Here is a 24036-nt window from a genome sequence, read left to right as displayed (position 1 = left end):
TCCTCAGTTTATAGAAGGTATACTATTTTTGCAAGTGACAGAGAGAGGAAGAAGAAGGAAAGTAGTGAGACTGGAAAGTTGTGGCAAATATAGTAGGCACTGGTCAAATTTAACAAGCCCTTTAGAAAACATTAGGGTTTCCTTACTTCCGTGTAGACTGTCCTCTAGAGGTGAACAGGGTCCTCTAAACCCACTTGTTGCACAAATGAAAACCCAAACATTGTCTTCTCCCACAGATGGAGTCTGCTATTGGTTTTGATATATGTTTTCCTAATGGTGAATGATATTGGGCATGTTCATATATGTCTTAACCATTTATATTTCTTCGTCTGAGAAATATCTATTCTGATCATTGCCCATTTCTTTTTTTTTTTTTCTGACAGGCAGTGTGGACAGTGAGAGAGAGAGAGACAAAGGTCTTCCTTCTGCCATTGGTTCACCCTCCAATGGCCGCCGTGGCCGGTGCACTGTGGCCGGTGCACCGCGCTGTTCCAAAGGCAGGAGCCAGGTGCTTCTCCTGGTCTCCCATGGGGTGCAGGGCCCAAGCACTCGGGCCATCCTCTACTGCACTCCCGGGCCATAGCAGAGAGCTGGAATGGAAGAGGGGCAGCTGGGACAGAATCTGGTGCCCCAACTGGGACTAGAACCCGGTGTGCCGGCACCGCAAGGCAGAGGATTAGCTTGTTGAGCCACGGCACTGGCCTTGCCCATTTCTTAACTGTACATTTTGCTTCTTGTTTAGAGTTTTTCCAGTTCTATATATGTATGTTCTGGCTATCAATCTTTTGTCATATGTAGAGTTTTCAATGTTTTCTGCCATTCTGTTTGTTAATCTTCACTCTGATGATTACTTTGTTGTGAAGATGTATCTTAATTTGATACACTCAAATTCATATGTTTTATTTTTGTTACTTGTGCTTTTGGAATCTTACCCAAAACTGTTCTCTAGCTAATGTTTCATAGTTTCCTCTATCTTTACTTAGTTTTTGGTTTTGTATCTAGATTTTTAATTCATCTTGAGTTACTTTTACATAGTGTATGAGGTGTTGAGGTATATTTTCAGGCTTCTACATATGGATAATCACTTTCCTCTAGACCATTTGCTAAAAGGAATCTTCTTTCTCCTGTTTGTTTTAGTTTCTTTGTTAAATATGAGTTGCCTGTAGAAAAGTCAGTTTATTTCAGCTGCCTATTCTTTTCCATTGAACTATGTGTCTGTTTTTCCAACAGTGCTAACACTGCCTCTATTTTTTTAGGTTTTTTTTTTGAAAGGCCAGACACTTCTTCCAAGTCTTTCATGTGGGTGCTAGCACCCAGGAACATGGGCCATCTTCCACCGATTTCCCAGGTGCATTAGTAGGCAGCTGGATTGGAAGAAGAGTAGCTGGTCTCATAGCAGCAACATATGGGATGCAAGGTCAAGGCTCTAACCCATTGCACCACAGCACCAGCCCTTTACTTACTTATTTCTGTAGTGATCTTTCATTATTCACTTTTTCTACTGCCCTGCAACTTGATTCTTTCTTGTTTTTCTCTGTGTACTGGAGGATGGTAGTAAGTTGCTTCTGGGATATCTTTTTTGTGTTTGTAGATAGTTGGTCATCTATAGTCATAGTTTTAATTTTTATATTTCTCTGCCAAACATGAGAACCTTCTAGATGACTGCATGAAATGTTGGCAGAAATGAGGATGTATTAATTTGCTAAGAAAATACCACAGAGAATATGGTTTAAATCATGGGATTTTACTTCTCAGAGTTGTGGAGGTTGAAAATATAAGATTAAGGTCCTAAAAGGCTCAATTTTTCCAGAAGCCTTTCTCCCAATGAGACAGACACATATATCATTTGACCTGCTTAAAAGCACTTTCTTGAGGTAGAGTCATGTTGGTGGTTAGCACTTCAGTGTTTGAGCTTTAGGGAGGCACATTTCAGTCCATAACATCAAAAGGGGCCCTGTGGTCTGCTACAATGACAGCCATTTCTAGGGAGGACAGAAAGTTTGAAATCAGCGTTAGGATTTCTCACAGTATTATTGTCAGTGCTATCTCCATACAATGTGCATTCATGTACACACAAACAAAAATACCTGTACATATAAACGCATTCTACAGTGGAAATGTCTGTTGGTTGTGTACAGGTAACATCAATATAATAATCCATAAGATGGCCTATAAGCAGACATTGAAAAGAAGATTAGAAAGAATGACAACAAAATCTTCAGTTACCTATATTTATGTATATATGTATGATATTCAATATTTATAGTTGCTAAAAGATGAATGCTGATGTGTGAGAAATAAAAGCTAAACCTTACCTTACAATATTGCAGCCTATTCCACATGAAAGGTGTCTTCCTAAAACCATTCATTGGGCCCACTCTGTGGCATAGTAGGTTAAGCCTCCACCTGCAGTACCAGCATCCCATATGGGCACTAGTTTGAGTCCCTGCTTCTGCACTTCCAATCCAGCTCTTTGCTAATGGCCTAGGAAAGCAGTGGAATATGATATCAATGCTTGGGCCCCTGCACTCATGTGGGAGACCTGGAGGAAGCTGCTGATTCCTGGCTTCTGGCACCGGCTTCAGATTGGCCCAGCTCCAGCCCTTCTGGCCATTTGGGGGTGAACCAGTGGATAGAAGACCTCTCTTTCACTTCCTCTCTATATCTGTAACTCTGCCTCACAATAAATAAATACATTTTTAAAAACCTTTCACATTTTACATTTCTTAATTTTTAAAGATTTATTTATTTGAAAGTCAGAGTTACAAAGAGGGAGGAGAGCCAGAGAGAGAGGTCTTCCATCTTATGTTTACTCCCTAATTGGTTGCAACTGCTGGAGCTGTGCTGTTCTGAAGCCAGGAACAAGGAGCTAGTTCTGGATCTCCCACATGGGTGCAGGGGCACAAGGACTTGGGCCGTCTTCTACTACTTTCCTAGGCCATAGCAGAGAGCAGGATCAGAAGTGGAGTAGCTGGGTATTGAATTGGCCCCCATATGGGATACTGGCACTTCAGGCCATGGTGTTAACCTGCTGCACCACAGCACCAGTCCATCATTTTAAATTTCTGATACTCTAAAGTAGCACAGGACTACATTACATATAAGAAAGATGCATTCAAATATTATAAATCTAGTGCATTTTAGCAGAAGTTTTAACAAATACTTCTGCTTTTCTCAGCATTATGTATTAAATTAATGACATAATGAGTCATTGTCAGGTTTTTAGCGCTTTGACAGCCACTTATAATACTTAACAGTTTTTCAAATTTATTGCTAGTGTATTTTTTTCTTTTTTTTTTTATTAAACTTTTATTTAATGAATATAAATTTCCAAAGTATAGCTTATGGGTTACAATGGCTTCCCCCCTCCCATAACTTCCCTCCCGCCCGCAACCCTCCCCTTTCCCGCTCCCTTTCCCCTTCCATTCATGTAAAGATTCATTTTCAATTCTCTTTGTATACAGAAGATCAGTTTAGTATATATTAGGTAAAGATTTCAACATTTTGCCCATATAGCAACATCAAGTGAAAAAACTACCATTGGATTACTAATTATAGCATTAAATAGCAATGTACAGCACATTAAAGACAGAGATCCTACATAATTTTTTTCCAAATTAATTAATTTTCTATGCCATTTCCATTTTAACACCAGGTTGTTTTTTTTTTTTTTTTCATTTCCAATTCTCTTTATATACAGAAGATCACTTCAGTATATACTTAGCAAAGACCTCATCAGTCTGCGCCCACACAGAAACACAAAGTATAAAAATACTGTTTCAGTACCAGTCATAGCATCACTTGGCTTTAGACGACACATTAGGGACAGATCCCACATGGGGTGTAAGTACACAGTGACTCCTGTTGCTGACTTAACAATTGTTAACAATTGTTAAACTAGTGTATTTTTTTCAACACATGCACTGGATTTTACCAGTTTAGTGAACATGGAATTGCCTATTCTAGGATTTGCATTTTATGCATTTTCATGGCTCACATAATCAACATCTGCAAAGCCTCTAAAAGACATAAATAATAACATGAATCAGGTTTTTTTAAAAAAGATTTATTTAGGCCGGCACCATGGCTCAATAGGCTAATCCTCTGCCTTGCGGCGCCGGCACACCGGGTTCTAGTCCCAGTCGGGGCACCGATCCTGTCCCAGTTGCCCCTCTTCCAGGCCAGCTCTCTGCTATGGCCCAGGAGTGCAGTGGAGGATGGCCCAAGTGCTTGGGCCCTGCACCCCATGGGAGACCAGGAGAAGCACCTGGCTCCTGCCTTTGGAACAGCACGGTGCGCTGGCCGCAGCACGCCTACCGCGGCAGCCATTGGAGGGTGAACCAACGGCAAAAAGGAAGACCTTTCTCTCTGTCTCCCTCTACTGTCCACTCTGCCTGTCAAAAAAAAAAAAAAAGATTTATTTATTTGAAAGTCAGAGTTGCACAAATAGAGGAGTGGTACAGAGAGACAGAGACAGAGAGGTCTTCCATCTGCTGATTGTGGCCCAGTTGGCCACAATGGCTGGTCTGCGTCGATCTGAAGCCAGGACCCAGGAACTTCTTCTGGGTCTCCCACATGTGTGCTGGGCCCCAAGGACTTGGGCCATCTTCTACTGCTTTCCCAGGCGATAGCAGAGAGCTGGTTCAGAAGTGGAGCAGCCGGGACTTGAACTAGCACCAATATGGGTTGTCAGCACTGTAGGCAGCAGCTTTACCTGCTATGCCACAGCACCAGCCCCACATTGCATCTTTTTAAGATGATATGGATTTAAGTTCATGAGAAATTAGCATAGTGGGAACTGATAGATATGGATGATTCAGGATGGGCTTGTTAAGAATGGTAATGTTAATTTTCTTATAAAATAAAAATCAAATATGATTAGACATAAATGAAGACTAAATTTTATTAGTGGTGATCCAGAAAACACTGATCTCAGGTCTTTTTCTTCTAGTGTTAAGTTTATGTTTTAAAACTCATATTAAGTGAACAAATTTCATGTAATTTATATATACAGATTTAAGAGCAAACTGATACATCCTACCCTATCTTCCCTTTGTCTCATACTTCCAATTCCCTCCTTCTTGTTTTATTTTCTTTCAATTTTTACAACTGCATGCTTTGATTTTATTTTAGAATCACAAGCTTTAACCCTCTACAAAATAAAGAATTCAAGTAGTAGCAGAAATATCAATGAGTATATTTTCGATACTCTATCAAAGAGTACAGAAAAGTTCTGTGAGCAATAACCAAATCTCAAAATGTTAATTTAACTCATGCTACATTTTGTTGTCTATATATTAATTACCACCAATCAGAGAAAACATATGGTATTTGTCTTGTGGGGACTGGCTTCTTTCACAAAGCATAATTGTTTCCAGTTGCATCCATTTAGTTACAAAAGATAGGATTTCATCCTCAATTATGGCTGAATAGTATTTTAGACTGTATATATAGCTCATATTCTTTTTCCAATCACCAGTTGATGGACATCTGGGTTGATTCCATGTTAACTATTGTGAATTGAGCTGTTATAAACATGAGGGTACAGATAACTCGTGCATATGCATATTCTATTTCATTTCATTTGGATAAATTCCCAGGAGTGGGATGGCAGGATCATATGGTATATCTGTTTTCAGATGTCTGAGGAACTTTTATACTGCCTTCCATAATGGCTGTACTAGCTTCATTCCCACCAACAGTGGGTTAGGGTACCTTTTTCTCTACCTCTCCACCAGCCTTTATTGTTTATTGACTTTTTCAAAAGAATTCTTTATTTGAAAGGTGGAGTTACAGAGAGGGAGAGGCAGAGGCATAGAGACATAAATATTTTATCTGCTAGTTTATTCTCCATATGACCCAACAGGTGGTGCTGGTCCAATCTGAAGCCAGAGCTAGAAGCATCTCCCTGGTCACCCAAGTGGGTGCAGGGGCCCAGGTACTTGGGCCATCTTCTGCTGACTTCCCAAGCACATTAGCAGGGAGTTGGATCAGAAGTGGAGCAGCCTGAACTCAAAATCGCATTCATGTGGGGTTCTAGCACTGCAGGCAGCAGCTTAACCTGCTACACAAAACCCTCCATCTCCTGACTTTTGGTTTCTGTCTGAGAGCCATTCTAACTGGGTGAGGCAAAAGGTCATTGTGGCTTTTATTTGCAGTTCTCTGATGGCTATTGTTCCTGAGCATGTTTTTCATGTGTCTGCTTGCTACTTGAAATCCATCCTTGGAAAAATGCCGATTTATATCCTTTGCCCATTTCTTGACTGGATTGTTTGTTTTGTTGTTGAGTTTTTTGAGCTCTTTCTAGATTCTGGATATTTTACTTTTTCAGTTGCCTAGTTTGCAAATATTTTCTTCCATTCTGACAGGTGCTTCTTCTTGTTGAATGTTTACTTTGCGGTTCAGAAGGTTCTTAGCTTGATGTAATCCCATTTGAGTATTTATACCTTTATTGATTGTGCTTCCTGGAGCCTTTTCGAAGAAGGCTTTGCCGATGCCAGTATCTTGCAGAGTTTCCCTGATGTTTCCCTCTAGGAATTTGATGGTATCACATCATAGATTTAGATCATTGATCCATTTACACTGTATTTTTGTATAAGTTGTAAGGTAGAGATCTTGTTTCATTTTTCTGCATGAGAAGGTCAAATTTTCCCAGCACCATTTTTGAAGACTGTTCTTTGTCCAGGGATTTCTTTTAGATCATTTGTCACAAATTAGTTGGTTGTAGATTTGTGGATTAATTTTTGGGGATTCTACTCTGCTTCATTCATCCACATGACTTTTTGGTGCCAGTACCAGGCTGTTTTGATTATAACTGTCTTGTAATAGGTCTTGAATTTTGGTATTATGAGGCTTCCAACTTTGTTTTTGTTGTTTAAGATTCCTTTAACTATTTGGGGTCTCTTCCATTTCCATACAAATTTTAACATTATTTTCTCTAGATCTCAGAAGGATGTTGTTGGTATTTTGATTGGGATCATATTGAATCTGTGATTGCTTTTGGGGGGCTAGTGCTGTGGTATACTAGATTGAGCCTCTGCCATCCACACTGGCATATCACATTGGCATCAGTTTGTATCCTGGGTGCTGCTCTAATGATCCAGCTCTCTGCGAATGGGCAGGGAAGTCAGTGGAAAATGGTTCAAGTACTTTGGCCCCTGCGCTCATGTGGGAAACCCTGGAGAAACTCCTGGCTCCTTGCATCAGATCAGCCCAGCTCCAGGCATTGTGGTCATTTGGACTCAATTACGTATTTCTTTTATGAGGATTTTTGCATCTATGTTCATCACAGATATGTTTCTTTCTTTTTTAAAAAATTTTAACTCTACTTACAGGTAGAGTTACAGAAAGTGAGAGAGAGAGACAGGGAGAAAGATCCTCTCTTCACTGCCTCACTCACCAAATGGCCGCAATGGCCGGATCTGTTCTGACCTGAAGTCAGGAGCCAGATGCCTCTTCCTGGTCTCTCATGCAGGTGTAGGGGCCCAGGCACTTGGGCCATCCTCCACTGCCCTCCCTGCCAGAGCATAGAGCTGGACTGCAAGAGGAGCAACTGGGACCAGAACCAGCACCCACATGGGATGCCAGATCTGCAGGTGGAGGATCAACCCAGTGTGCCATGACACCGGCCCTCATCAGGGATATTTTTCTATAGTTTTCTTTTTCCACTGTATCTTTTTCTAGTTTAAGAATCAAGGTGATGCAGGCTTAATAGAAGGAGTTTGAGAGGATTGTCTCTCTTTCAATTGTTTTGAATAGTTTGAAAAGAAATGGAATCAGTTCTTCTTTAAAAGTCTGGAAGAATTCAATAATGAGGCTGTCTGATCCTGGACTTTTCTTTGTTGGGAGGGTCTTTATTACTCATCCAATCTCTGTCTTGGTTTTTGATTTATTTAGCTTTTCTATGTGTCTTTATGACTCAATTTTGGTATATTGTGTATGTCCAGGAATCTGTTCATTTTTTTCCTCTAGGTTTTCCAATTTGTTAGCCATCACAACAGATGCCCACATCCTATATTGCAGTGCTAATCTGAGTTTTGGGTATTCCACTTCCAAATCAGTTTCATGTTAATATCCCCAGGAAGCAATGGATGATGGCTCAAATCCTTTGATTCCTGTCATCTAATTTGGAGAACTGTAACCTAAATGGGGACTTGAGAACCTGGTCTTGCATAGTTGTTGTAGCCATGTAGAAAGTGAACCAGCAGATGGGAGATCTCTCTGCTTCTCTTTCCCTCTTTCTTTGTCTCTGCCTTTTTTATCATATTAAAATATTTAATTATTTATTTGAGTTACAGAGAAAGGGAGAGACAGAAATCTAACATTACCTGTTTCATTTTTAAGATGACTTCAATAGCCAGAGTGTGGCCAGGTTGAAGCCAGGAGCTTCTCCTCCAATGTGTGTGGCAGCAGCCCGGCACTTGGCCCATCTTCCACTGTTTTTTCAGTCCATTGGCAGGGAGCTGGATCAGAAGTGGAATAGCTGTTACTTGAACTGGTGCACATACAGGATTGCCAGTGTAACAGATAGCAGCTTTGTCCACTGCACTACACCACCAGCTCCTCTTTCTGCCTTTTGAATAAATAAATCTTTTGAAAAAGAACTTCAGGTAGTAAAAGTCGTCGTGACTGAGCAATGGCAGATTGATTGAAGTGATCTACTTTTTTAAAGATTTATTTATATATTTGAAAGGCAGCACTACAAAGAGAGAGTGGGAGAGATTGATCTTCCTCCTCAAATGACTGCAATGACTGTGGCTAGGCCAGACTGATGTCAGGAGCCAGGGGCTTCTTTCAGTCTCTTACACGGGTACAGGAGCCCCAATGTTTGAGTCATCCTGTGCTGCTTTTCCAGACACATTAGCAGGGAACTGGATCAGTTTGGAGCATTAATGTCTATGATACTCTCCTTGCAGTTAAAGAATTTGGAATCCATTTTGATTATGGGTGGGCCAAGTACAACAGCTTCCAATCGTCCAAGGTTTGGACCTGATGGGTTCTGAGAAATTTTGTTAAAATAGTTATCAATAATAACTCTCAGTTTAAGCTTTTCTTACCAAATTTTCATGTTTGCTGATGTTAACATCTATGGGAAAATTGGGTCTCTGGATTGCAACCAATGAAAGCATCCAGACTAACAGTAAATAAGGTCAATAGTCAGCAGAATGGTGTCCAGCTGAACTTAAATAGCTTTTCTTGTTTGGTAGAGGGGTAACCTCCTGCATTATACTGACATACTGACATAGAGAGTAGATATTGGAGCCTGTCCCTTTTGCCAAATGGAGAATGCCATGTTTTGGTTCCTTTTATATATATATATATATATATATATATATATATATATACACACATAGACATATATACATATACATATATATATATATATACACACACATACATACACACAGATTTTATTTATTTATTTGACAGGTGTAGTTACAGATAGTGAGAGAAAGAGACAGAGAGAAAGGTCTTCCATATGCTCGTTTACTCCCCTAATGACTGCAATGGCTAGAGTTGGGCCAATCCAAGCTAGGAGCTTCCAGGTCTCCCACATTTTTGCAGGGACCGAAGCACTTGGACCATCTTCTACTGCTTTCCCAGGCTACTGCAGAGAGCTGCATGGGAAGAGGAGAAATGGGGACTAGAACTGGTGCACATATTGGGTGCTGGCACTGCAGGTAAAGGATTACACCACTGCACCACAGTGCTGACCACAGTCTATCATTAATTAAGGACACCTCAGTAACCATGCTCAGGTTTTACTGTCCTATATTCATGGCCAAAGTCCTAGCAGACAACATAGTTTGGAGAATCGTAAGCACAAGTTGTGTAGGAGACTTCATTTCTCATACAGCACAGTTAATAACAAGGTTCCAAGAGGCGAAATTACTTGCACCATAGTCTTTGACAACTAATGGACATCACAGGTGATCTAGAGAATTTAGGTTTGTGAGCCCCTAGAGGGAAAAAGTCACTGAGAACACAAGGACAGTGCCTAGAGTTTATTTTGATGGATTTTAGCCCCTTTCATTGGAGGGAGGCCCAAAGAAGCTGGACTGATTTGTATACCTCAGAAGTGTCTTTTCAAGGTGAAGGCAAACTGAGACTGAGGGGCTTTTGGAAAAACTTTGAACAAAACACATTTGCCATACTTGGTTAAGACACAGCATTTATCTATTGAGATGCATCAGATATGTTAACATTAGCTATAAGGTACAGTGGACATGGTGGATGGCATATAGCAATATGATTTTAGTAATCTATCATGAGGTGCTATTTTTTTACTGGATTTAGCAGGTATAATTGGGCTACCTAATGGGGTATAGCTTGAATAATCACCTTTCTGTTAAATAAATCTGAGGTAGTAAATGTTAGTATATGAAGACATTGAGTTTTCTTTTATTGGTCCTTCTTGGTTATTTTAATCTGGGATCTGCAAATTCTCATTTTCTCTAGCCAAATTGTAACTTAAAAACTTTATTTTATTACGCATCATGTTGGACTAACTTTGCCACTTCTGGGATTTTTTTTAGTACATCTGACAACTGGAAATTTAGACAATAGTATAGTACCAAGTAAAGTACTTATTTTTCTTCTGATACATATTTTGAAATTCTTCTAAAATTCCTATTGAGTACTCTTGTTAAATTTAGTTGCACCCCTGGTTAAGACTTATTGGAGCCACTCTACTGATTACATCTATGAAACTTTGTTAATAAATGCATATAGAACCTGGGAAAGTTGATTTATATCTTATGCTGTAGAGACATAAGACAGAACATCTTTTTTATCTTTTTCAATTATATAATTTAAAAATGAATTTTAGATTTTCAATAGGATCAAATTGTGTACTTTTCAGAAATGTATACATGCAGACAACTATAATTTATGCATTTTACATTTTCCTTCTTTAGATTTTTAAAAAGCTTTACTGAGATTGCTGCTGTGATATAGCAGGTCAAGCCCAGCTCTGGCCATTGCGGCCAGCTGGGAGTGAACCAGTGGGTGGAAGGCATCTCTGTCAATGCTTCTCCCTATCTATAACTCTTACTCTCAGATAAATAAAGAAATCCTGTAAATATTTAAAAATAAAAAATAAGGAAGACTGACCTCCCTCGAGTTGCAGAATAAAGTCACTGAAAGGTAATTACCAGCTCAGAGATGATACAGGAATTTGAACAGCACAATTCAGACATTATATCTAGTAAAAATTGACCAATAGCTGTGGGCCAAAAGTCAGTGCCCCATGACACTACCACTCAAATCATAATTTCATGTCCATTCTCACTTATACAGGAAAAGGAGTAAAAGCAGGAAGTCCATGGCATCCCTTTATCTGTCTCTGGGCCTAATTTGTGGGAGAAACCACAAATTAAGTTCAGATCTCAAAAAAATAAAGTTTTGTTAAATACTTAACTAAATGGAGTGATTCATAGATGAATTTCAGGAACTTTTGGGTAAAGAATTACCAGGTAGTGCAATTTCAATTATTCATGAACATTTTAGAAGGCACTCACCCCAATTTCCAGCCATTTTAATACACTGAATAGATTCAAATAATTTTCCTCACTGCAAAATATGATGCATTGATGGGTGAAAAAATGTTTTAGTAGGTAAGATCAAGCATCATTTTAAAAGATTAAAAATGGGTTGTTGAGGAACATTAGTTTCTTCGAATATTTTAAGTTAAAAAAATTCTTGGAGTCTTTTCCTGAGTATCTGTAAGAAGTATATATTTAGGGGGCTGGTGCTTTGGTGCAGCAGGTAAAAGCCCTGGCCTGCAGTGCTGGCATCCCATATTGGCCCTGATTCCAATCCCAGCTGCTCCACTTCTGAACCAGCTCTCTGGTATGGCCTGGGAAAGCAGTGGAAGATGGCTCATGTCCATGGGCCCCTGCAGCTGCACAGGAGACCAAGTAGAAGTTTCCATTCCTGGCTTTGGATAGCTCAGCTCTGGTTGTTGCAGCCATTTGGGGGGTGAATTAGCAGGTGGAAGAACTCTCTCTCTTGCTCTACCTCTCTCTGCATCTCTGTCTTTCAAATAGATAAAATAAGTCATAAAAAATATGTGAGGTTTTTAGAACCATATTTTAATTATGAGATTTAAAAATAACAATAAATTTAATGACAATTGCCAAGAATTCTTTCCATATTTGAATTTCTCCACTTATACTATGTTTCTTTCAGATGTAAATATGTCAAACCAAGAATTACTGAGGAATTGGATAATTATGTGGGTATCTCATGTGGTCAGGAAAGTTCTGGTATATCCCCTCTGTGTCCCAGGAGGCTGATTTTCCAGCTGATATATGGATCATCTTCATTTCTTCCTAATGCAGGCATGCATTGGTATCTGGGAATCTAGCGTCATCTGCCCATGATGTCAGCAGGTCAGGACCATGGGAAATCTCCTCTGGCCTCCTTCTCAGCATGTGCCATTCCAACCACTCCCACCATCTTCACAGAATTCCTGACCCCTGGGGCTTTCCTCATATGCTCAAGAGCTGTGTGGTTGGTTTCTGTGTCTGTGGGTGTTAGTGTGAGGGTGAAAGGAACCTTGGAGAGCAGGACAGGTGTCTGTCTCTTGGTGGCATAGGTGACAGCCATAGATCTGAGGTGTTAAGTCAGGTATTCAGGTGCACCCTGTAGATCTTGGCTGGTCGAGGAAGAGACACCAGTGGCACAGCCTCAGTTCTGGAGCTGGAGAAAGGGTGAATTTTTATTAACATATTTTAGAAAGTTGAAATTTTAAGGAATTTTTTGTCAGAAAATGCTGCACTGAAAGAAGACTGGAGAAAAGGTGAATAAGGTTGAGATTTTAAGGATTTTTTTGGTCAGAAATTGGTGCACTGAAAGAAGACCAATGCGTCTCCAGGTGTACAGAGTACAGTTCTAAAAATTCTGTAGAAAGTCTGTCTCATCCAAGACGGCAATGGGATGGAGCTGGGGGTTCAGGCCATTTGGGATGAAATGTGTGTGGGTGAATGTCTATTGCACCTCTGTCACTATTTACCTATCTGTAAGATTAGTGCTACTAGTGAAATGTCCCTGCATTCCCTGAGAAATCCTCGTGAGGTGTGTGCAGGCTGACTTACACTATGTGGCAATTGCAATTTTGGGGTTTCATGGTATATCATCTTCTAGTAAAATTTCTGTTTTCCTGCATTGTGTAGCCTGCCTTGCACTACTCTTTCAAGGTTACAGAACTTTATACAAGACCTAGTTTGCAAAAATGTGGAAGTTTGGATACTCTGTGACAATCCCGTTTGCAGAGAGAGAGATGTCTTCCATTTGCTGATTTACTCTCCAACTGGCCACAATGGCCAGAGCTGCACCAATCCAAAGCCAGGATCCAAGAGCTTCTTCCAGGTCTCCCAAGCAGGTGCAGAGGCCAAAGGACTTGGGCCAACTTTTACTGTTTACCCAGGCCATAGCAGAGAACTGGAACTGAAGTAGAACAGCTGGGATTTGAACTTGCACCCATATGGGATACAGGCAGCTGCTTTACCTTTTAAGCCACAGTGCCAGTCCCCAAAATAACTTTCATTAGTGTAAATTTTACTGAACATAGTTTATTTGAACAATAACTAAGTTTTATTGTTTTTTGTTGTTACATTGTCATTTAATAAAATTTTGGCAATGCTTTCATTAAAGCAATGATAACTTCTGGTTAATCTCTGCCACTTAATAGAGGTGGGGGCACTTGCCTATATATTTCCATGTTTAAACGTTTATTCCTCCATGGTGAAGTTGACATTTTCTCTATTTATATATTCAAGATTCTTTATTCATTTTACCATTCCTTTTTCTACAGTGTAATGTAGAAGGAAAGATGAGAAATTTTCTTTTAAATCCTTGCATTCACGTTTTCTTCCAGGTATGGTTCAGGGCACCTCCTGATATTTCAAAAAGCAAAGAAAATTAATACATCACCTGCAAATTGTGTGCTTTTTAAAACATATTTATTTTATACATTTGAAAGACAGAGTCACAGAGAGTGATAGAGAAAGAGAGCAAGAGAGAGACAGAGAGAATCTTTTATCTGCTGGTTCATTCCCCAAAAGGCCACAATGGTCAGAGCTGAGACAATCTAAACCCAAGAGGCAGGAGATTCTTCTGTGTTTCCCACATAGTTGCAGGGGTCCATGCACTTGAGTCATCCTCCAGTACTTTCCCAGTCATATTAGCAGGAGCTGTATCTGAGGTAGAGAAGCTGGGACTCAAACTGGCACTCACATGGGATGCTGGCTCTGCGGGCTGGGGCTTTAACCCACTGGGCGATCACACTGGCCCCTGTAAGTGGTTTTTTTATTCCCCAACTTGCTGTCAGTTTTCTTTTTAGATTAATAATAATTTATTAATGGAAATGGATAAAGGAAGAGGAATTTTATTCTCAGGGAATATATAAAAACAAGATGAATGGTGAATGTGTCATGGCTATGAAGCATTGCAGTTATCCAAGATAAGGCAGTTTTGTCACTCACCTTTCTGTTGCCATAGCAAAATATATATTTGTTATATGATTTCAGTTGAAGCTTCAAGGACAATATTCTAAATTTTGGGGTCATGATGTCCAATAGAGTCTTTAGTGTTATACAGATGATGTAGTGGGCAGTGTTTTAGTGCCACCCTGGAAGTAAACACTTAACATTCTGCAAGGGAAAGAGTTACCTAGGGCTAAAACACAAATCAGTTGCATTTATTTTTAATTGTTAGAGCAATGCAGTCCTTAATAGTTTGAGGACATGAACATGATCCTGAGCTAGGACGATGTCGGGAAAATAATCTACTGCAGGTTCTTTTATGTTTTAAGATTTTTTAAAAAGATTTATTTTTTATTTATTTGAAAATCAGAGTTACACAGAGAGAGGAGAGGCAGAGAGAAAGAGGGAGAAGAGAGATCTTGCATTCAACAGTTCACTCTCCAATTGGTTGCAATGGCTGGGCTGCACTGATCTAAAGCCAGGAGCCAGGAGCTTCTTCTGGGTCTCCCACATGGGTTCAAGGGCCCAAGGATTTGGGCCTTCTTCTACTGCTTTCCCAGGTCATAGCAGAGAGCTGGATCAGAAGTAGAGCAGCTGGGTCTCAAAACGGTGCTCATATGGGATGCCGGTTTTTTAAGCCAGGGCATTAACCTACTGTGCCACAGTGCCAGCCCCAAGATTGATTTATTAACTTATTTGAAAGGCAGAGTAATAGAGATAGGGAGATATGGGTAGTGAGAAAGAGATATCTTCCATCTACTGGTTCATTCAACAAATGGACACAATGGTTGGCCAGGCCAAAGCCAGGAGTCTGGAACTCTATCTGGGTCTCCCATAACCATGGAAGTGGCCCAAATACTCAGGCCATCTTTCACTGCTCTTTCAGGCACTTTAGCAGGGAACTCAATTGGAACTGGAGCACCAAGGACTCAAATTGTTTGTTCACATGGGTTGCCTGAATTGCAGGTGGAGACTTACCTGCTGCACCACAATGCTGGTGCCTACTGCAGGTTCTCAAACAAATCTCTCTGTATTCCCCTCAGTCACAAATGCAGATTATACTGCAGAATTTCTCAGGTTCTGTTCTTGGGTAAATAACTCCACTGCTTTTACTTTAATTTGTTATAATGTTATTTCAGTTCTTTAAATGTTTATGAGTAGAATAATTATAGAAAAAGCCAAAGCTGCTTTCTATTCTTTCTTGAATCTCCTCCCTTATTTTCAAATATTTATGAGCTTGGTAGAGAAAGAAGTTGATGGTGTGAGAGAAAGCTAGAGAGCTCCCATGTACTTCTTCACTGCCTAAATAATCATATCAAGCAGGGATGGGGCACAACTGAAGCCAAGAGTCAGGAATGGAATCTAGGCCTCCTTCTTGGTTGGCATCACCATTGCTTCCCCTGTTCTGCATTAGCCGGGAGCTGGAAACCAGAGCTGGCACTGAAATCCAACTTTGGAAATTTGATGTAGAGAGAATATCTGAGCTGGCATCATAAACACTAAGTTAAAGTCCTACTGTCTCTTTTAAAATATTTTTTTCTCTGCCATAATTGCATTGACTGTGTACAGTATTTTCCTGGAAATTCTTCACTGTTCAATCCCTTCATAACTTCCCTGATGGTTTCTTGTCTTTTTCCCTGAATACTTCTACATTCTTCTGAACATTGCTCATTCCAGAGTGACTTTTGTCCCCCTTTCAGCCTACTGTGCAAATACCCTTGACATAGTCTGGCCTTTGTGAACAGAAATTCCTGTTTCCCTCCAGCTTGGGCATTTTTCACAGCCTTTATACCATAGGTTTGATCCCCTGCTGAATGCTTCTGTGAGGCTGTCCAAATGCTCAACCAATCTAAAATGAAATGGCATTCTTGCTTCTTCTTCCTCCATACCCATGTAGAAGATATACAACTGCCATTGTTTGTTATATGACAGAGTTGACATGTTGACCAGGAGTGTTTTATCACAGGTGATGATAGCATTTGAAGACCTGGCTGTGTACTTTACCTGGGAGGAATGGCAGAACATGAACCAAGCTCAGAAAATCCTGTACAGGGATGTGATGCTGGAGACCTACAGCAGCCTGTTCTCCCTGGGTAAGTGTCACTCTTCACATGCCCAGTGGTAACATTTTCTCGCTATTTGACAAAGAAGTGAGCACTATTCATAAAGTTTAATGAGGGACAGGTATAGAATTTGAGTCCATGAAGAATCTGAATATCTACCACCTGGGAAGGATTTCAAATTGGAACATTTGTTGCATAGCTTCTGGACCAAGCTGTACTTCTTTAATTAACCCAAGATAGTGATTTCACAAAGTCTACATTGTTTCCATTAATAGGGTACTGCATGACCAAACCTGACTTGATCTTCAAGTTGGAGCAAGGAGCAGAGCCCTGGATGGGGGAAGAATGCCTACATCAGAGCCTTCCAGGTCAGTCTGCACATAACGGGCAGGGAGGCCAAAGTAGAAGCAGTGCAGCAGATATTGACTGGTGTTCTTTCCATGATTTTTTCCCAAGTCTTACTCCTGAAGACAGCTGGTCTTGTGATTCAGACACAGACATTCTACAGTATCTATGGAGATCAGTATCTCTGGTAAAGGCAAGGAAATGAAGTTTTATGTGAAAATCAACAACTGATGAAAAACCTCCAGAAACTCAAATTATCACAGAGGAGTGTTTATAGAAAGAAACAAGAGGAGGTAACCAGGGCTGACGTCTGCACAATGAGTTAGAAATCAATTTTCAATAATTGAGCAGACTCTGGATTGCAGAAACAAATTATTTAAACTGGTGGGAATGTATAGCCAAGGTGGTATATTGGGACTTTCTGTAACTGTTGCAGTTCAAAGAAGCTGAGGATGTCAGGTTTCCTTAGAAATATGGGGAAACTGTAAGAGTGCAGATAAAATAGAGAATTTCATTAGAAAAATTTCACAAATGCTGTTTCCCTGGGAAGACAGAACATGAGACAACCACATATTCAAATCTTGTCCCATGAATGTGATCCTTCTTAGAGTATAGACACATTTCACTCTTTACCTTCAAGGAAATGATCTAGTAAAACGTCCCCATATTTATGGTTGAAATATCACAGAAGTATAAAACCCACAATTTTTCTAAAATTGAAAAAGGGGCTTGCACTGTGGCTCACTTGGTTAATCCTCCCCCTGCAGTGCCGGCATCCCATATGGGCCCTGGGTTCTAGTCCCAGTTGCTCCTCTTCCAGTCCAGCTTTCTGCTGTGGCCCAGGAGGGCAGTGGAGGATGGCCCAAATGCTTGGGCCCCTGCACCTACAAAGGAGATAAGGAGGAAGCAACTGGCTCCTGGCTTTGGATTGGCATAGTTCCAACCGTATTTGCCATTTGAGGGGTGAGCCAATGGAAGGAAGATCTTTGTCTCTGTCTCTGTCTAACTCTGACAAATAAATAAATAAATAAAAATACATTTAAAAATGGACAGGGAAAAATTGGTTTCTAGATTACAGATGAATATATTTATTAAATATTAGTCCATTCTGTGAAGTCTTATTCATTTTTGTGAAAGTAGAAAGAGGGAGAAACAGTGAGAAATATATTTTCTATTTAACTCCCCAAATACTAGCAACAGTTATGACTAATCTGAAGCCAGAAGCCTGGAATTTCACCTACTCATCTCTATCACAGGGTCCCAAGCACATGAACCATTATCTGCTGCTTCCCAGTATATATTATCCCAGAGCTGTATTGGAAGCAGAGTAGCCTCGGCTTAAACTGGCACTGTTTTGAGATACAGGCATCTCAAGCAGTGACTTAAGAGATCTTACCACAAAAACCACTCAATCATACTTGAAAAAAATTCTGTTAGTAAACAGGATCATGGATGAACATTGGAAAATCTATGGATACAATTTAATATATTAATGTATTATGGAGAAAACCTGTATATTCATAAATATGTATCTTCTAATCATTTTGTTAAAATTTTATGATGGAATGAGCATATGAGCCTGAGCCATTCTCCCTCATTGCTCAAAGGATATAAACTTTGGAATGTATTCCTTGCCCTTGAAACTCAGTTGGGTCTCACAGCCTATTGCCTTCATACCCCACCCTGCATTATTTTCCAGGTTCCCAAGACCCCCCACCCAGTTCCTGGAATTCCCCTCCACTGCTGCCCCCTACCCCCATGCCCAGCCTTAGCCCTCCTTATAAAGGTCTAGCCCCTGGGAGTTGGGGCCTTCTGCCACCTGCTCCATCTTGTACACACAGCCAGTTAGTCACCCACCTCTGTGGATTAATTTTCTCTGAATAAATTCGGTCTGGCTGTAAATTGATACACTGTCTCCTCTATTCTACAACTCTTTTCCTAACTTTTTGGTGCCCTATGTGAGGAGGCACCAATGCAGAACTTTTCCTAACATCTTATCCCTCTTAAATACAAGTAACTTCATTCCTTTTACATGAGTATGCTAGGAGAAGCAATTATATTTGATTTAGTGACATTTTTTTTTCTCACTTCAGTTGCCATGAAACTGGATGAACTGATTAAGACCAACCAGAAAAGTCTGGAGAAAAATCTGAATCAGAATGTTATGAAAAATAATAACACATTAACTCCCAAGAGAGTTGAATTCAGAAAAACACTTAATTTAAGTATAAGCCATATTCCAAAACTGAGTATCAAAAAGAGAAACTATTCAGGAATAAAACCTGAAGAATGTAGTATATGTCAGAATGTGTATCCCCATTGTGGGCCTGATCAGCTACAAGCTGGAGAGAAGTTTGATGCTACTACGGTACCTGGGAACACTCTCCAGTTCTGTGAGCCTCTTAATGAACAGCACAAAATTCAGACCATGGAGCAGGCACTTGAACAAATTGGACAAGGGAAAGTCTTCAAAAGGAAGAATATATTCTATGAATCTGAGAAGCTTTTTATGGTAGAAACCTGTAATAAGCCAACTGCCACTATTGGCAAGACAACTCAAATACTACAAGATTTCCATAAAAAGTCTAACCTCAGTATACATCAACAAAGTCCCAAAAGAGAGAACGTTTATAAATATATTGGGCCTGAGGAACCTGTCATTTACCAATCATATGTTAGAATGAATCATAGACCAAATATAGAGAAGAAATCGTATGCATGTAAAACTTGTGGGAAGTCATTCAGTAATAAATTCTGCCATCCCCTCCATCACAGCACTCATATAGTGGAAAACCCTCATGTGTGTAATGATTGTAGAGAAACCACTCACCAGAAGTCAGCTCTCATTAGACATCAGAGAATTCACACAGGGTTGAAATCTTATAAATGTAATGACTGTGGGAAGTTTTTTGGCCAGAAGAAACACCTCATAAATCATCAGAGAATTCACACAGGGGAGAAACCTTATGAATGCAATGACTGTGGAAAAGCCTTTGGCCAGAAGTCACAACTCAAAATTCATCAGAGAAGTCACACAGGGGAGAAGCCTTATGAATGCAATGACTGTGGAAAAGCCTTTGGCCAGGAGTCACACCTCATAAATCATCAGAGAATTCACACAGGGGATAAGCCTTATGAGTGCAATGACTGTGGAAAAGCCTTTGGCCAGCAGTCACAACTCAAAACTCATCAGAGAAGTCACACAGGGGATAAGCCTTATGAGTGCAATGACTGTGGAAAAGCCTTTGGCCGGAAGTCAATCCTCATAAATCATCAGAGAAGTCACACAGGGGAGAGGCCTTATGAGTGCAATGACTGTGGAAAAGCCTTTGGCCAGTTGTCACACCTCAGAAAGCATCAGAGAAGTCACACAGGGGAGAGGCCTTATGAGTGCAATGACTGTGGAAAAGCCTTTGGCCGGAAGTCACACCTCAGAAAGCATCAGAGAAGTCACACAGGGGAGAAACCTTATGAATGCAGTGACTGTGGGAAAACCTTTGGCCAGAAGTCAAACCTCAGAACGCATCAGAGAATTCACACAGGGGAGAAACCTTATGAATGCAATGACTGTGGAAATGCCTTTAGCCAGAAATCAGCACTCACAAAGCATCAGAGAATTCACACAGGGGAGAAACCTTATGAATGCAGTGACTGTGGGAAAATCTTTGGCCAGAAGTCAAACCTCAAAACGCATCAGAGAATTCACACAGGGGAGAAACCTTATGAATGCAGTGACTGTGGGAAAACCTTTGGCCAGAAGTCATACCTCATAAATCATCAGAGAATTCACACAGGGGAGAAACCTTATGAATGCAATGACTGTGGAAAAACCTTTGGCCAGAAGCCACACCTCAAAATGCATCAGAGAATTCACACACGGGATAAGCCTTATGAATGCAATGACTGTGGAAAAACCTTTGGCCAGAAGTCACAACTCAAAATGCATCAGAGAAGTCACACCATGGAGAAAGCTTATAAATGAAATGACTGTGGAAAAGCCTTTGGTCCCATCCTTGCATACCAAGGATAAATCCCACTTGGTCTGGGTGGATGATCTTTCTGATGCATTGTTAGATTCAGTTGGCCAGAATTTTGTTGCGGATCTTTGCATGTATGTTCACCAGGGAAATTGGTCTATAATTACTTTCTCTGTTGTAGTTTTTTCAGGTTTAGGAATGAAGGTGATGCTGGCTTCATAGAAAGAATTTGGGAGAATCACCTCTCTCTCAATTGTTTTGAATAACTTGAGAAGAATTGCAGTTAGTTCTTTTTTTTTTTTTTAACTTTTATTTAATGAATATAAATTTCCAGTGTACAGCTTATGGATTACAATGGCTTCCCCCCCCCCATAACTTCCCTCCCACCCGCAACCCTCCCCTCTCCCGCTCCCTCTCCCCCTCCATTTGCATCAAGATTCATTTTCAATTCTCTTTATATACAGAAGATCAATTCAGTATAAAGATTTCAACAGTTTGCACCCACATAGAAACACAAAGTGAAACATACTGTTTGAGTACTAGTTATAGCATTAAATCACAATGTACAGCACATTAAGGACAGAGATCCCACATGAGGAGCAAGTGCACAGTGGCTCCTGTTGTTGACCCAACAAATTGACACTCTAGTTTATGGCGCCAGTAACCATCCTAGGCTGTCGTCATGAGTTGCCAAGGCTATGGAAGCCTTCCAAGTTTGCTGACTCTGATCATATTTAGACAAGGTCATACAAGACAGAGTGAGGATAGTAACCAATGATCCTAAGAGTGGCATTTACCAGGTTTGAACAATTATACAGCATGAAGTGGGGAAGAGGACCATCAGTACACACAGGTTGGGAGTAGAGCCATTGGTGGTAGAGTAGAGGTTATGATTACAAAGGAATGAGGCCCAAGTGCACTAGACAGGGCCTAGAACAAAGGACAGAGTCATTATTAGAGGAGCTAAGAAAGGTGCTGTCTAAGTTACAATTAAGTTTTCTGATTGAGAGGCAAATAGAACCTGATAGAAGGGGCTTGATAATAATCTGGTGGGCTTTAGGCCTTGTAAATTCAGAGGCCCAGACCTATCTATCTCCTCACATGGGGTATATCCTAAGGGAGGTGTGAACCTCCTAGGGGAAGGCACTCTGTTGACTTTCATTACTTGGCTGGCCTGGGAGGAGAGCTGGCCAGGTAAAGGCAGGTGGCATCTCTAACAAGAAATTTACAGTTCTGCATGCAATGTTGCTGACCCTACTTGACCATACCCTCAGCTGCAGTGGTCACTTTGGAAGCTGGGCTGAGTGAAGGGCTTTTCAGCTTAGAGCCAATAAGATCTGTGGCTCTGACCTGGGCATCCTTCGACTCCAGGGCAGGTCCATTTCCAGTGATCCAACTCTTGGCAGAGCTGCCAGGGCTCTTCACAAGCTGACTTCTCCTGAAGCCCAGGCTTACCACTTTGAAAGCCACTGCAGTGGACTGGCCTGTTGGGTCTCCTTGAGGGCAGATCACTGTACAGATCAGCCATTAATACGCCTGCCACCCATTGCTTCTGATGCCTAGCTTTCTTTTCCTCCTGGTTTGTGTTAAAGCAGACCAGAGGATGCAAGTCAAGGGAGTGCCCGTTTCCCATCTCTAATCCTCGGTGGCCTGAACTACAAGTCTATAGTCACAGGCATGTTCTGTAGTAGTTTTTCTAAGGTAGACAATGCCCATGAGGAAAATTATATTCTCACTTTAAAACTTTCTTTCCCTTTGGTCTGAAAGGGAGGTTTTTTCTACTCACTGCTTACTTCGCTGATGGCGAAGTGAATCTAGCTATGAGATTATTATTTGAGTTCTTATTTTGGCTATGCTATTGCAGAAAAATGTTAGCCATCTCTTTTATAAGGTCTAAAGATTAAATTGTGCATCCTACAGATTCCTTCATAATAGAATTAGTTTCCTACCTTGAAGAGACTAGAGAAATGAAAGAACAAGTTGGGCTTAGAATAGAGAAATGAGGGAGCAAGTCCTAGATCGCTTGCTGACAATAGCAATATTACATGAATACTTAGCAAACCGTTTCAACCATTAGATAACAACTTAAGAAAACATTTACCAGAAGGTCCAATGCCTTCTATAAATTTTAAGAATCATGTATTTGAAAACACCTCTTAAATATCTAACATGGTGTAGTTTGTTTAGCCAGTAAACTTAAGCACAACCATCTAAAATGTTTTTAGTTTCTTTCTACCAACAAGTCTAAAACATATGATACACAGATTCAGGTCCCACAAATTAAAATGTATCTTTGATTTTAGCAGCTTAAATTATGGACAATCTTATCTATAAGCCATTTAAAATAAAACTCTTAATAAAATTTCCCCATGTGGACATACAATATGTACACACATATAATATAGCATAATAGACCAATATAGCAATTTTAATAATAGCTTTTAAAATCTTTAACTCTTTTTGTAGATTGCCAATTGATTTGAATTGCTTTTTCTTTTTAGTAACCTCAGTTAACCATACTTTCTCTCAGTTGGTACTGTTAACACATTATTGGCTTCATCTGTTTACAGAGCCATCCCAAAGTACTGAATACAATAAAGGTGGCTGGAAAAAGTCCATAGGAACCTATAGGAGGACAGCTAAACTCAGAACCAACAACGCTTTAGTTTTATGAGCAGCAGATCATATATAACTGTGGATGACAAAAGACTTTAAGTCGCCATGTTTAAAATTATAAACTCATCAACCAACAAGAGGCACTTGCTTACTTCACAGTATTTTTGAAAGCACCTGTAGGATTTTACAAGTATTTAACCCTTTAAGTCTCTGGGGCTTTCTCATTAAGATAACTATCATGTCTAGTAACACAAGATCATTAGACTTTTTAATTCTCAAACATTTGTATTAATAGCATTTTCCATTATAGAAACTTAAAGTCTGGTACGACATCACATCTTGACAGTCCTTCTAATATACTCCAAATAGACTGATTAGTTGGTGTCTCTATAAGATGAGAGACATAGGTCCTTCGATTTTTTCAGTTGGGCCCAAACTGGAAAAACCAAAGTCCAGGATTTACTGGAAATTTTAGAGACCAGATTATTTGAAACTTTGATTTTTTGAATGCCTGTCAAGAATGCCAAGAAGGCTCAAAATCCAAAATAT

The 24036-nt window shown here is 40.1% G+C and overlaps 1 protein-coding gene across 1 annotated transcript in view; it reads left to right on the top strand.

Annotated features, from left to right (window-relative positions):
• LOC133746592 (zinc finger protein ZFP2-like) overlaps positions 1–20973 on the top strand; it is a 48158-nt gene extending 27185 nt beyond the window's left edge. The window contains exons 6-8 of the mRNA XM_062174763.1: positions 16453–16579; positions 16825–16917; positions 18988–20973. Coding sequence (XP_062030747.1) covers positions 16456–16579; positions 16825–16917; positions 18988–20876 — 2106 coding nt within the window. The 5' untranslated portion in view covers positions 16453–16455 and the 3' untranslated portion in view covers positions 20877–20973. The remainder of the gene's footprint in view (positions 1–16452; positions 16580–16824; positions 16918–18987) is intronic.
• Positions 20974–24036: the final 3063 nt, after the last annotated feature.

Source organism: Lepus europaeus, chromosome 18, assembly GCF_033115175.1.
Source record: "Lepus europaeus isolate LE1 chromosome 18, mLepTim1.pri, whole genome shotgun sequence".
Lineage (NCBI taxonomy): Eukaryota > Metazoa > Chordata > Mammalia > Lagomorpha > Leporidae > Lepus > Lepus europaeus.
The sequence above is the reverse complement of the archived record's forward strand: the minus strand, read 5'-3'. Positions and strand labels throughout refer to the sequence as shown.